Source organism: Penaeus chinensis, chromosome 10, assembly GCF_019202785.1.
Source record: "Penaeus chinensis breed Huanghai No. 1 chromosome 10, ASM1920278v2, whole genome shotgun sequence".
NCBI classification, from domain to species: Eukaryota; Metazoa; Arthropoda; class Malacostraca; order Decapoda; family Penaeidae; genus Penaeus; species Penaeus chinensis.
In genome coordinates, this window is record NC_061828.1 from 25,668,494 (window position 1) to 25,684,966 (window position 16,473).

Genomic DNA, 16,473 nt, shown 5'->3' on the forward strand with positions numbered 1-16,473 from the left:
GATTCCTGAGTTGCATCAAGCGTTTCATGCTTGAAGGTATCCCACATAAGAACAGGGTCTGTCAGGCCATCGAGTGCTGTGAGACGACCAGAGATAGCCTTGGCAAACCCCCGGGCACACTCGTTATCCCTTAATCAATCCAAATGAAACACCCTAGGGTGTTCATTTGGGTGACGGGGGGTTCTAAAGTGGACCCGGAGAGTAACCACAACTAATCTATGATCAGTTCCACAGAACTCGGCACTTCGATACACCCTGCAGTTCTGGAAGATCCTCCACTGAGTGCTAACAAAGATGTGGTCGATCTCCTTGGCCACATTATCCGTATCGCTGTACCAAGTACAACGATGCGGGTCAGAACGTTGATACCAGGAGCCAAAAATCCTCAATTTCTGGGACCTAGCAAAGTCACGGAAAAGGAGGCTATTCTCGCTGCCAGCATCAGCTCCTGAGCCATGAGGACCGACAGACCTCTCATAGCCAGCTCGATCGCAGCCGGATACCGCATTGAAGTTACCCAGAACAATACAAATATCTCGAAGAGGACAACTGTCTGCCACAGATGCAAGTTTGGCGTAAAACATCTCTTTCACCTCAAGTTTATATACATCTGTAGGAGTGTATACAGCAATAAGAGACATGAAGCCAAGTGAAAGCTTCAGTCTCAGCTGCTTCAATTCCCTCGACAGTAGTGGTAACCAATCGTCCTGTCGCAGGGAACGGACGTTCCAAGCCCCCACCCTGACAGTCCGCCTGAGGGCTAACCTCGGGCAGTCACTTCGGGTGGGCGCCACCTCTGCCACCCCTACCGACGCCGCCCCATATAGAGGAGGTTGGCTGGCTGCAGGTCCCATAATCCGCCCTGGGGCTTTCCCCCCCACAAGCATCACGCCAGGTTGGCAGCCGCTGGGACCCAGATGGGATGACGGGTAACACCCCTCCCCACCCGAGTCCCAGTGGTCGCCAACCAAGAGAGACTTACAGCCCACCGTTCTTGCTGGGTGGGAGAGACTTTAGCCCTTCCCCCAGCACCAACAACTATATGCTTTGTTGCCAGTGGTTATCTCGGGGGGGGGACCAGACTGGCAAGGCCTGCCTCCCCACAACCGCCTATTAACCCCAAAGGGCATGGGGGCAGGAGTTAGTATGAAGCCAGGGCATATCTGCACGCCGGTGGGCCATGACTCCGTACCTTTAGGGCCTCCTGCTGCTCCAAGAGCCTCCACAGTTCAGCCTAGGACTGCAAAGTACCTAGTTTCCATGGCTGGCCACAAGGAGGCACTGCAGAAGTCTTGATGATAAAGAGGCTATGAGCTGGCAACCAATTCAGTTTTAACACCTACAAAAACAACAAACCATGCTCATGAAAGGTTTCAGTGTCTTTTGTTCTTTGTAGATGAGTGAGTGAGTGCATTGTGCTTGCAAGCATGTTTGTATCCAGTGATAACATAGCTTGTCGCAATCAGATATGTGAAGGTATTGTGAAAAATTACCATAGAGCTTAATGTTTGTAATGTGTCAGTTCAAAAAGTAATTCAAATAGCTGGTAATGAGACAGCTCAAACAGTAAATTAAACAGCCATATGCATATCAACCCCTATGAACCAGAAAATGTATATTTCATTACCATATCTCACATACAATCAGTCTCAGTAGAGATAAAAGTTGAAAGAGTTATCACACTTAACTCGTGTATGAGTGAAAGTAGGGGAGAGGTGACTATGAATATGTAAATAACATTGAATAATTTTTTGATCATATAAAACAATAAAATGTGTATTTTGCTATATCTATATGTATCTAGACATATGAACAGTAAATAACAGATACCTGAAGATAACTTCATGAAACTTAAATGTATGGTGTGTTGAGGAATATTATGGAAAGAGATCTGGTTTGGCAGGATGATATATGTCATACAGCACCAGAAGTACTGACTCACATTCACTATGCTTCATTCATAATAGAAAAAACATGACTGTGTCATTGGTTCAGGCAAAGGAGGGCTTACAAGGGGAGTGAGGATATGGGGGTGATATCATGGGTGTGGCTGATTGAGGCTTGCCAAACAGTACCAGATAAATTGGAAGACACTCTATGTCTCAGTCAACAAAAGTTGCAGGGAAAATTCTGCCAAATTAGGACAGGCCTGCCATGATCATGGCAGATAGGACTATATACACTTTCAGTGACTAGCTTAAAAGAGGCAAACTCTGCTGCATATATAACTTCATGGTTCATTAATTAATCATATCAAGACCTCCCTATTATAAGTGATATATTGTTTGGAGTAAATATGTTTCCTGAGAATTTTCTACCACTTAGGGCATTTTCTTGGAGCTTTTCCACACTTGAGAGCAATTTAGAAACTATACTGGCTTTCCAGGAGTACATGAAGCTTGTTGGCTGGATATATACCCATTCATTCTCAGGAGGGTGCAGTCCTACGCTCACAATAAAAACTGTTTCTGTCTTCAATGTGTAACTGCAGCTTTACCTTCCCTTTCCAGCCATAGAGACTAATACAACTGCTGACTCAGAATATGATACTCTGGGTAAAATCTATCTCATGAACTTTATCTCACCATCAACACCGAGCACATTGTTATGCTTTGAATGAAGTAAAAGGTATATTTCCTAAACGCGTTGGGAAACTACAACACAAAATGGTATTCAACTTTATGGGAGTCGATACTTACATTACAACTCTATCCACATGCTAGTGGACCTGAGATTACTGCTGTACATCGTGAATAATACAGTGCAGCATCATGGCAACAAGTCGTTGCTTAAATTTATACAAAAGGTATATATCCTTACCTCTAGTGCTTTGTATTCTTCACTGAGTGTTTCCCATTCTTCTATGCACGCGTCTATATTATTGTGCTCCATTGTCCCTTCATGAGAGAGGAAACAGAGGATGGGCTCAGAGATCGGACTTTGACTCGATCAGCTGAGCCATGATAAACACGGTGAGGTGAGGCGCCTGCCAGAGGTACAACGCCTCCATTAATCTTCATGTCCTTTAAATAAAAAAAAAAAAAGTACATATAGGAACATTCTTGTTTACTTTTCTTTTAATCATTACGGCAGAGCAACAAGTTAAATAAGCACATATATAAAAATGAACCACGTAACATGCGTAGTAAGAATATTTCTTTGTTATGATCCATTTTCAAAAAAGCGCACACGCAATGCTTTGTCTCGGGAAATATACACATACAGTCCTCATTTTAAACGTGTAAGATTTCAAATAAACTTCCAAACAGAAATACTTTGCAGATCCAGTATCATTACAAATAATTATCTATCGATTTGAACTATTCTTAAACACAATTTACTATTGCGATTTACGGAATTCATTTAAATTCCGGTTAACGAATAAGTTCCATTCTCAACAAATTTTAAATACACATTTGAAACTTGATGAAGTAAGAGATATTCTTCCTTTGGAATTCTCCAAATGAATCACAGAATGAGTTGGTTGAATAAATGCCACGCCTTTCCAACCTTTTATTTTGACATCGGCTTGGGCTTACGCCCATTATACTTACCCATTCAATGATCTGTGCGCTTCTTATTCTATTACATCTCTCCTCTGACAAACTAGATGTAGTACGTGCATTCAACTCAATATTCATGGAATCTAGAAATTAAATCATCACTGGTGCATACCTAAATGTTTTTAATTGGGTGTTGCAGGCTGCTTCTCCGCTCTACCGACAATAAGAATGATAATTTCTTCTTTTTCGGTCAAATAAGTAATTGGAAACAGACTGAGTACTAACTTTATTTGCTTATTTATTTATATATTTATTTATTTGTCTATTTATTGTGACTGCGGGCTAATAGTATGTTGACAGCCAGAGCGCGTGGGGGAGGGATGCCACACCCCTCCAAAGCCTCCCATCGGGAAGCCTCGGGCTAGAGCTTCGCTTATGCTCAGGCTAACTTGCTTGTTGAAAAAAAAAAAAAAAAAAATCACAGCTGAGTGAATATAAGGCTTGTTTGGTGTTGGTACACGGATGGAAGGAAGGGTGTGCATGGACAAGGGAGTTACTTTTGCATTATCAGAAACGACTGACTGATTGATTCATTATTTAAAATTATCTCCCGCGTCAACAGCTAAGGTCATTAGCGGCGAATACCTTCTTGGATTAAAATGTTAAATTGTTTAAAACGTTGATAATCTAGCACCAATGTCTCATAAATAAAAATAAGTATATTAAAAATAAAAACAAAAATTATGCTTTGAATGTATAAAATTACTGCATAAATATCGTGAATTATTAAATTGTATTTAAATATTTGTATCCCTTAAGAAACCAATAAGACCTATGTAATAATCCTCCCCCAATACATCTTTCAGTTTACATGGGGGAGACAAGTACATACGTCTTTGGTCTAAGAATGTTGCACATCTTTCCACTACATGTGTAACCGTTAATGGCTCTTGGCATTCCCCACAACGTGCTTCACTTCTAGCCATCAGTTGTCGGTTGGGATAGACGCTGGTCACCCAATTGTCAAGGTCATCTCTAATCTTTCGTAGTTTGTTTCTAGAGGTATGCCTCCATTGCTCCCACCATTTATCGGGTAGACAACTGATACTGGGTTTCATGTCCTCTGATAAACCTGGGAACATCAGCCAAGTGGTTGCGTTCCGGCACCAGTCAGACTGCTTAAATTAAGTAAAAGTCTTATATAAGTGTCCAGAATCGAATATATCGGGCATTGCACAAAAAAAAAAAAAAAAAAAAAAAATCAAACGAAGAGTGGCATATGGCTTTCCCGTAGAATGTTGTATTTGGACTAACGAGTGTGATTTAAAGACTTACTTCCCTTCACCATGCTGACTATTGGAGCCATGATGGGACAGGGTTGATAGTTTATTTTTAAAGCCAAATTTAAAAAATGGCTATCTAAAATTCGTTTAGCTTTATATATGTAAAGAAAATTGACGTGCTTTCTTTTCTTATTGTTACCATCATCATTATCATTAGCAGTAGTTACAATAAGTTTTTATTATTTTCATCATTATTGATCTGTTGCTATCATCATCATCACTAATAGTATTATCAATCCTGTTATCACCGTCACTATCATTATCATTAATGTACATCTTAGTATGTATCATGAAATCCCACGGGATGGTAACATAATCTGATTTTGTGAATGATTCACGTAGATGTTTATACTAGTTCCTAGCATTTGGGGACTGTAGTATTTGCATAGTCCAGCAGAGATGCTGTCCAATCCTGTCATGTCACAATTTGTACTCATTCGAAGTAAAGGTATAGCATCCTGCTACTGTGTGATCATCCGGGTTTTTATATAATTTTCTCATAGTCTACAGGTAACATAGTCTAAAGCACTGTTTCTACGAACGCTAACCTGATAGTTTATAGCCAGGTGACTTTGATCCTGGATTGCAAATAGGAAGCCTTCTGTCTCAGCCTCAAGTTTAGAGAACCTGGATAGGTGGCTGCAGACCAATCCCCCCCAGTCTGTAAAACCTTTAGCTTTTATATTCTTGCAAGTAGAATATGCTCTAGTGATGCACTGCTGTCTCTGTCTGCTGCCCTCTCAAGAAGGCTGGTGACCTTCTTATGCAGATGAAATCAAACTTTAAATTCTCATTTCAGAAAGGTAAGTAATGTTCTTGAGATTCATTTCGTGCCCATAACAGGTGTTATTAAGTAGATGTGAAAGAGGTATCATACAAGCAAAACGAGGAGCAAAAGTCAGCTTAGAAATTCAACAATCACATTCTGTAAAGTGCAAATTTGCATAAAAAAGACTTTCATGTTTGTGTCCTCGACATACTCAGCATGGGGATATGACTGTCCCTGAGCTTTTTTATCCATAAATTACTTGGGAGAAATTTCGGGCCTTATCTGCATTTCCCTGCCTTTAGTTTTTTTTTTTTTTTTTTTTCCAGCCGAATTTCAGTTTACTAGTTTATACTTTTTTAACACACGCGTGGCAACCTATCCATTAAAGTCGTAAACATGCATGCACGACCCACCGCCCAGTAAGTCAAATAACAAATACTACTTATAGTCCTAGCGATATCTGCAGGAAATGGGCACTTTCGTGTATAATCATGGAACTTGGCACACAAACTCCTTAGTTCCTAAACTAAGGTTTATATGATCTGAGACGCTACTTAAGCCGTCTCATATTGTCTAACTTATATAAAACTTGTAATGTAACCACATTTCTCTATACTTACAGGAAAACATTTGCATTTTCCCTCGGTTTAGCAACACTAGAAACTGTGTATGGGCACCGCTCATCATGAACAAAACAAAGCTACCCACAAAGCTTTCATTAACCATGTAAATCAGTGGTTGATGTAAAAGAAATGGGCAACCCATTTGGTGACAATGGTAGTACTTTGTACAAAATAGACACAAAGGTAGTGTTTAGAGATGAGTACAGAATAGACACAAAGGAAGTGTTAAGAGAAGAGGCTGTAGCGGTGTCAACAGCATACAGAAGGTTGGTGAAGACCAGCTTATCTTTAATTCCAGACTTTGAAACTGCCAACTCCGATACAATCTCACACATCTAGCACTGGGTACAGTCAAGTCAGAGGTTCTCCCAATGTTTTAAGCATATACAGGCTGTGATACAGTGTCATTCTTTCCCGGTGGGAACGGTAGCGGAAAGAGGACACATGATGATCCCATTGATGCCTTCCTCTCAGTGATGATGTCCCCAAATGTTGTTATAGATGAGGCATTTTTCACAGTTGAGCTTCCACTGTCCGTTTGTACAACAAAACCAGTACTTTATCACTGTTAATGCAGCTCGCATGGACCTCTTCGTCAAGAAAGGATGCGGAATTTAGGACATACCTCCAACAAAGGATGCACTTTTCTCCATACCCGGAGAAGTGTGCCTGCCGATGTGCAAAGTCTGCTCTAAAAAGCACGGCGCTTTTGTAAGGCCGTTTTCACACCACGGTGGCACGTGGCACGCCATTTGAAAACGAACATCTGGATATATATGAAACTATTTGCACAGAAGAGGCGTGACACGTTGCATGTGCTATGTGCGATCTGTGTGCAATGCGAAGATCCGACGTCTCTGTTATTTTTCAGCATGAGAGTTGCCACCTTATACAGTTTTTTTTAGACTTTAATGAGGCTTTTACATTCAAAGTCATATGTAGCCAAGATAATAATAAAAAAAAGTTAAAATCCATACGATAAAATAGGAAAAGTGAATGTATGGCATACACAGAGTAATTTCGTAATGTCTGGATAGATTTCTTCCAAAAACTTTTGACAACTATGCCTAGGTCGCCCTGTGAATGAGGCTTCTGATGAGAAAATTGCGTGCAGTCTTACGGGAGGAAATAATATAATGTGTGTGTGCTCTCGTTCACATCCATGCCTCTTCCAGACAATGGGCCAGTCAACATAACATTTGCACAAGCTGTGGAAAAATGCAGTTATCGTTTCTGCTGCCCAACGAAAACGGGTGTACCAGATATGAGAGTAGCAACTGTATGTTTATGTGCAGTAGTTTCAGCTCAGTTACCCCAAACTTATCCTCATACACCTGGACACAAGATTACTTGTCACAAGATTACTAAGGACTTAGGATAGAAAAATATTGCCATTCTCCGATTGTGCCCCCTTGTGAACCTTGTGAAAGCAGCCTGACACGCCTCTTGTACCCTTGGTTTGAAATCACCGTACCATATGTCACTTGCTACTTGCCACGTGAGAAGTGCCACTTTGGTGTGAAAGCGGCATAACTGTGATGGTGATTGTGCAGACTGAACTAGGTGTGACTGCTGTTATTTGTTTATAATTTATGTGTGCCTGTAATTAGAAAAGGAATTCACAATATGGATGATAACTATGGCAGAACTCCAATCATGTAACACTAAATGGTTAAATTTGTAATTTGCAAAATACCGGTGTATAAAGCCATTTTCTGTATTAGAAAATTATTAGGCATACTTATTTTGGATGGCAAAATTGATTCTTGATCCTGATAAACTCATAGTAGATGGCAGCTTTACTGTCATTCTTTGTATTTTGCGAAATGCAGCTATATATATGTATGATGTAAAAAAAAAAAAAAAAAAAAAAAAATTGGGAATATATACATACACAATTTTCGACAATTTCTTCATGTTCTGATCCTGGAATACGTACCAGTGTTACTTGTACATGTAAATTACTTGTTTAGCAGTGGCGAAATTTAGTTTTCTAATGGCGAAATAAATATGTTGCTTTTTCGAATGACCCCACGTCTAAAGTTTGTGTCCCTTGGATGGTAAATCACTGTGGAAAGTCGTGTTTACATATTTGTTTTGCCTAATCCTCCTATTTCATGCGCATATCGGCTGGACTATTATATATTATTTTATATCGTTTCATCTGACCACTTAAGGCGTATTTAAGATATATATATATATATATATATATATATATATATATATATATATGATATGTATGTAAAAATGGTATAAGATTATTCAGAAATGTGTAATGTTTATTTTTAGGCTCCAAAGAGTTAATAAGATGTTAAAAAAAAAAGATGAATGGGTGATACATAGTCGTTTGAATTTCTTAATGTGAACAAAGTTAGAAGGACACGCTAGGTATCGTAAATTCCCTTTACATACCTGGGCAGCAACGTCGCAGTAAGCGAAGTGACATGCGTCCATTGAGAGGCCCGGCACAGTGCAACTGTCCCCACCTCGTTCCAGACTCACTGACGACCCTCCGCCTAGCTACCACTCATCCCGTTAAATCACCAACTACCAATTACAATGAACACAGCAAATTCTAATGCAAATGAAATATAACCAAAGCAACCCAACAATGACTTACAGTTATCTTGAAATTCGTAAAATAATATATATGATTATTGTTTAATAAAATTAAGGATTTAGAGGATAATAAATTTACTACATGTATTTAACACTCGAAGTACAGAGTCGCAGGCAGTACAATAAATTCGAATTTGTATACATTTTAATAGACAACAAGTGATTCTTTGAATAAAGCTCCACAGTGCCGAAGATATTAACATTTTTATCTTCCATATCAATGATCAATCATCATCATCACCATCTTTATACCTACAGTAATAGAAGTAATGAATATATTTGACGATGATTAGTATTTTGTAGAACCAGTCTACATAGTAAAGCTCTTTAAATTTGGCGTCAATGGACTCCTATCGATGTCTATTAATATGATATATTAAAAAGTAGACGAAATTAAATAACCACAATATGAAGGTACTATCATTATAATTAACATGACTATCATTATCATTGCTGTTGCCAATGTCATTATCACCGTTATTATTATTGTTTCGTTATCTTCATTATTTATTATCTTTACTATTGCTTATAATTTATCACTGTCATTATTGACCATCAATATATAAATAACAATATTAAAATAATTATACTAAGCAGTAATGTGGAAGTCAAGTATAGGTAACTTACGTAATAGTATAAATGTAATAGTATTGTTGTTTTTAGGTTAATTAGGTTATAATCCTTAATGTGTGCATGTGATGTAGCATCGGGTGTGTAACATATATGTAACCATACAACCCTTCTTTTTCTTACCCCCCTTATCCTCCTCACCCTTGTTTCTCTTAGTCTCCCCTACCTCCCTTTTGCTTTGTCTCCCCCTTTACCCTCTTCTCCAACCTTTTCCTCTCTCTTTCTCTCTCTCTCTCTCTCTCTCTCTCTCTCTCTCTCTCTCTCTCTCTCTCTCTCTCTCTCTCTCTCTCTCTCTCTCTCTCTCTCTCTCCCTCTTTCTCCTCTTCACGTATCATCCTGACACCTATACCCTATTTACCCTACTCGCTATCCTTCTTCTCTCCTAAATACTCTCTCGTTCTCTTGCTCTCACATCTCCCTCGTTCATTTCTTTCGTTCCCTTTCATTTCGGTTTCCCCCTTTCCCTTCCTAATCTTGCGGCCCTCCTTACTTTCTACTATGCTAATTTCGTTTTCTCTTCCCCGTTCCTTCGTTATGCATTTATATCCGTTTCTCTCGTTTTCGCTCTCATTTCTTTCATTCAATCCTTTCGTTCATTTCTCTCTCTTCTCTTCTGCCTTGCGATTTACGTTTTTCTTTATCTTTCTCTTCTCCCATACTAATCTCCCTCTCGCTTTCTACTTTTTCTATTCCGCCGTTGACCTCTTACTCATTTCTTTCATTTCCATCTCTCGGCTCGCTTTAATTGCTCTCCTTTTCGTCCTTTTCCTTAAGCTTTCGTCCTCACACCTACCCCCTATCTATTACCCTAATACCTTACCAATCCCCTCGACACCCTTGATACCTGCTCCCGAATCCTGAATCCCGAACCGAACTTGGGTAATCCAGCGGGCGGCGCTCTAACACGTTTTCCTCTTTGAGCTTCAAATGCTTCGAATCGGTGAGGGGGTATAAGCCAGGTGACTTATTTTGATATTTATCGCTTTATTTTATTATATGTAGTCTTTTAATGGTAGATGGGGATCTTAGTGTTTTCTTTTTCATTCTCTTATACATTTATTTTTGATTCTTAATAATTTCAGCGTTTTTATAATTCATTTTAATACCGAACCCCACCCTATTTTACCATTTACATTTTACGTTTTATGTTTTTTATCCATTTAAAACTTAGTTTAAATCTTGTATTATTAATCACTTTTATTAGTCTTGGATAATTGTTTTATGACTTTGGATTCATTTATTTTATATATCTACGACCTGCCACGTCACCACCTTAACTATGGACTAAGTTAAGTATTAGAGGCTCAATGAGGACACTAGTGATATCCTTTGTATTGTTGGCTAATTTTACCCTTTTTCTAGTTTTATTTTGCTAATTGTTTTCTGAGTTTCATTTGCGGTGGTTTTAATACTTTTCATCTGTTTCTAATGTATATATATTTTTTGTTTTTCGTTTTTACTTTCTTTTTGTTGTTACTTATTGTCAATTAACCTTTTTGTTTAATAAACTATTCTTAATCAATTGCATGTCTGTTCTGTTCAAACAACCGTTGCCACAGTGACGTGGCCCAAGTGTATATAAACCCTGGAAAATAAACCCCAGGGGAGTTGTCTCGAGACTCGGTGTTTGAGTTTACCCCCCTGGATTACCCTATACTGTGGTGTCCCTGGAGCAGCAAGGACAAGGTTGTGTTTGAGCCATCTTTTACATGCCACTTAGGATATTGCTGGACGTGGGCATTTAAGTTAACGTAAGGCTTACAAAGTTTTACATTGGCCAGCACCAGCCAGAGATACCCCATTCCTTTTTTTAAGCTTAAGTAATTTTTTTTTATGTATTCGTTCCTTCAGAACGAGCTTTATTTATATATTTTTTTTTTACCCGTGGTGCTTTACTTTTATTTTATTTTTATTCATGAGGTCAAGAACAGCATAGCCAGACCCATTTATTTAAGGGATGTGTACCTAGGGCATGGGACAGTGTCTCCACGCAGGGGAAGTGAACGGGCCCCTCCCTCCTTCTTTCGGCCCTGAGCCGCCATCCTCCGCTTGGGTGGATCATATTTCGTGCCTCCCTTCGACAAAAAGCCTACAATATCATAACAATATTTAGTTATTTTGTATAACACATGAACAACTATAATTTGATGACGACCCTAGTTAATCCGCACGACAGTCTATGCGACATAATTTTGATCTGCGGTCTGCATATATGATATTCAGTGCAATTTAACCTTACTGCCAAGGGTGACTTGTATCGTAGTGCCACACGGTTATCCCGGACCTGTCACCAAACTGGTATTTTTGCACCTCACGTTCATTATAATTTTATTATCATTATCACCATCAATTCAATGAATACGTGATGCGAAACGAGTCTTGTACGGCTTATTATCACCGTCATTATACTTTCTGTTATCATCATCACCACTTTTCCACTGAATGTGTTATGCGATACTAGTTTTGTACGACCAGTACAAGGCGTGTTACATTTAAGGTTTGTATTTGTTTGATACTAGTTCAGATTGACGTTGGGGCGGTGTTGGGGAATGGCCCGGCTTCTTGCACTGTATGTTATCTAAAATTATTAATACAGTATTTAATATCTCAGGTCCGATATATAATGGGAAAGTTTTTTTTACCCATAGTTTGACTTTTGTATCTGATGATCCTAGGTGGGGACAGTTTAGTTCAGTTTTTTGAAATTTGCGAAGGCAGGCTTAAAACTTAGACAAACCCTCTCAGGGGAATTTTTCCAACTGATTGATAATCATCGGCCCATGAGTCTCGTGTGACCGATTCTACTACTTGTCGGTTGGGATGGACGCTGGTCACCCAGCTGCCAAGGTCATTTCTAATCTCTCGTAGTTTGTTTCTAGAGCTATGTCTGCATTGCTCCCTCCGTTTATCACGAATACAACTTCTGATGCTGGGTTTTGAGTCGATGTGTGAGAGAGGAAAACGACCATCACAGAGCTGAGCAGTAGCTGCCTTGGGCCTCTGATCAGCTCGCTGGAATTTGTATGAGGAAATGCATATATCGCGACTTTCTATTAGATTGTTATGAGACTAGTGGTTTTGATAGGCTGCAGTTTATAATGATATTTCAGTCTGCATTACACTCTTAACCTTATTACTGAAAGTGATAGGGGTTAATCCCCAGTTGCATCTTTGTACCATTTGGCCAAGGGGACGATCTCGCTTATTTACTGTGGTGCTGCAAGACACCACTTGCCCCTCACTGATGCCTCTCGTCTTACAAGTTAACGTGCTCTGCTAATTGATTTGCGAGTTTAGGGATCGAGAACCGCTTATTACGCAACTTGATTTTACCACCAGAATATATATTTTATGGATTATTACTTAATACATACAGCACAATAGGGAACCAGTGTTGAAAAAGTTATAATCGCTATTTCTTGCATATGGACGAAATATATAAATCTAATTAAACACGCACACACATACTGTGCGTATCATATACATCTAAACGTCTTACCGAAACTGAAGTTGCTCTTCAGAAAAAAAAACGGAAACTCACCCAGGTCTCAGGAATAGCTTACTCTGACTCGCCTTTTTTGGGAAAAAGGAAGAAAATCTCAGTGGAAGACAGTAAGAATTTTGTATATAACATTAGTAAGCATAAACGTTAAGTGCAAGCAGATAAGATTTTAAAAGATATCGGACAGATCGGAGTCTAGGGTTGGTTGCCAGTTTATTTATTTCCTGAGAATGGAAACACTATTGTCTACGCATTATTATGCACACACACATATTTATTTATCTATATGTATATTTATATACACATACACACATATATATATATACATATCTATATAAATATACATACATATATATACATATATATACATATATATACATATATATACATGTATATATACATATATATACACACATATATATATACATATATATATACATATATATGTACATATATATACATATATATACATATATATACATATATACATATATATACATATATAAATATATATACATATATATACATATATACATATATTTATACATGTATATAAAAATATATTTATACATATATATACATATATATAGATATATATACATATATATAAATATATATACATATATATACATATATAATATATATACATATATATACATATATATACATATATATACACATATATATACATATATACATATACATACATATATATACATAAATATACATCTATTTATACATATATATATAAATATACTTATACATATATATACATATATACATATATATACATATATATACATATATATAAATATATGTACATATATATACATATATATATACATATATATACACATATATACACATATATACACATATATACATATATACACATATATATACACATATATACACATATATACACATATATATACATATATATGCATATATATATACATATTTATACATATATATACATATATATACATATATACATATATATATATACATATATATACATATATACATATACATATATGTACATATATATATACATATATTTACACATATATACATATATATACATATATATGCATATATATACACATATATACATATATATACATATATATACATATATATATAAACATATATACACATACATATGTACATGTATATACATACATATATACATATATATGCATATTTATACATATATATGCATATATATACATATATATATACATATATATACATATAAATAGACATATATATAGACATACGTATGTACACATATATATACATATATATATATACATATGTATATACATATATATACATATATATACATATATATAAACATATATATAGACTTACATATGTACATGTATATACATACATATATACATATATATACATATATACATATATATATACATATATATATACATATTTATGTATATATATACACACATATTTATATACACACACACACACACATATGTATGTATATCTATGTATGTATATATACAAATATATACATATATATGTGCGCATAAATATATATATGTATATATATGTATAAATATGTATATATATGTATATATATGTATGTATATATAAATGTGTGTGTGTGTATCTATATATATATAGATAGATAGATAGATTTATGCACACATACATTCACACACACAAACATATATATATATATATATATATATATATAGTATATATATATAGTATATATATATATATATAAATTATCAGTGCTTGCTCTTTAAAGTGCATGTGTTCCATGTATGTTTTTAGTATTTTGATAAATAATTCGATTTTTAAATGTTCATATAACTATATACACATATATAATCACATATATATACACACATATATATATACATATATAAAAATATATTCATACATATGTATACATATATATACATATATATTCATATATGTACATATATATACATATATATACATATATACATATATACATATATATATACATATATACATATATATACACTTATATATACATATATACACATATATATACATATATATGCATATATATACATATATATACATATATACATACATATATACATACATATATACATACATATATACACACATATATACATGCATATATAAATGCATATATACATATATATACATATACATACTAGACAGGTCGATATAACACTTGACCCACAACAAATTGCAACAAAAGGTTTCTCGGTGGTTTTCAGTTCCACTGTATATACTGATCAACAGAAAAAAAGTCTACCAAAATCTGACGCCCGGAAATGGGTTAAAACTGAGTCATTTCAAAGATGGCCGCCACCGAGCTTTGAAATCACGAAAACAGCTATAACGTCTTCAAAAATTGTCATAGAAACGGTTATATTCCATGGTTTTAAGGGACCAGCAAGCCATTGGTGTAAATGACATTCATATGTAACCAATATTTTACCTGCTAAAAAGGGAACAAAAACTCAGGAAGAAAAATCAATAGAATTTCCATTTTAACCAAAATGACTGAACAGCTGGTGCCAATGAAACATTTTCTTGTGAGCATTGCATAATGACAGTTCAGGTTACATATTTATTCCTCATCACTGTCTTCTAGTTCCTGAAAGACTTGATTTAGTGGATTGTCACAACACGAAACCTGGCATGATCCACATGCAGGCGTACACGGAAGCCCATTTTTTCTGCAGCTGCAACGAGGTGTGCCACAAGCTGTGATGCAATTGCAGTGTATCACCTTCAGAAGAGTGTTTGGTGCAGCATTCATGTCAGTCATGATAGGTACAAATCGATTGTCCACAAGTCCCCAGCCCCAGTCCAGAGGATCGAGGTTACCCTCCATCCCCATCCAAACCATGACCTGGTAATACACTCGCAGACAATGAAACTTGGTGGCAGATTCCGTTGGGGGAAGACGTTCAGGTGTAATGAAAGACTTAGCAGCAGCGACCTTCTTGCTGAATATCTTGTAACGCATGTCTGCCAGAGAACTTGTGCTTTCCCCACCAAATATAACAGCCATCGCTTGGCTGCCAAGTTTCTTTATTTTAGTTGGGCTCACGCCCCTTGAAGTGAATGTATCTGCACACAACTGGAGGACTTGATCATCTTTCACGAGTTTCTGAAACACTGATTTCTTTCCAATGCCGTACACACGAGAAGTTGAGTCACATCCTGTGAAGGCGTGCAGGAATAAGAGCTGGGTGCATAACTTATTTCCAAGAAGATGTTTCATCCGATTGATGTCATATACTTTCATACTGCTTCTTGATTGGTTGTCTGATCTAAAATATAGCGGCTTTCCATCTGGTATACAGTAATGGAGCAATAGCACCAACAAATCTGTGTCCTCTCCGATTAGTGTGGTGGAATATAGGATTGTGCTGTTTACGGCTGTCTTGGCAATGTCCACATCAGCTTCCCGCTCTGCTTGAATAACTGTACAGCCCAC

The 16,473-nt window shown here is 36.5% G+C and overlaps 1 protein-coding gene across 1 annotated transcript in view; it reads right to left on the bottom strand.

Moving 5' to 3' along the window:
- The window catches only part of LOC125029909 (transmembrane protein 120 homolog), a 29,427-nt gene extending 26,432 nt beyond the window's left edge, over positions 1 to 2,995 (bottom strand). Inside the window, exon 1 of the mRNA XM_047620095.1 lies at positions 2,821 to 2,995. Within this exon, the coding sequence (XP_047476051.1) occupies positions 2,821 to 2,892 (72 nt within the window). The 5' untranslated portion in view covers positions 2,893 to 2,995. The remainder of the gene's footprint in view (positions 1 to 2,820) is intronic.
- Between the last annotated feature and the right edge of the window lie 13,478 nt (positions 2,996 to 16,473).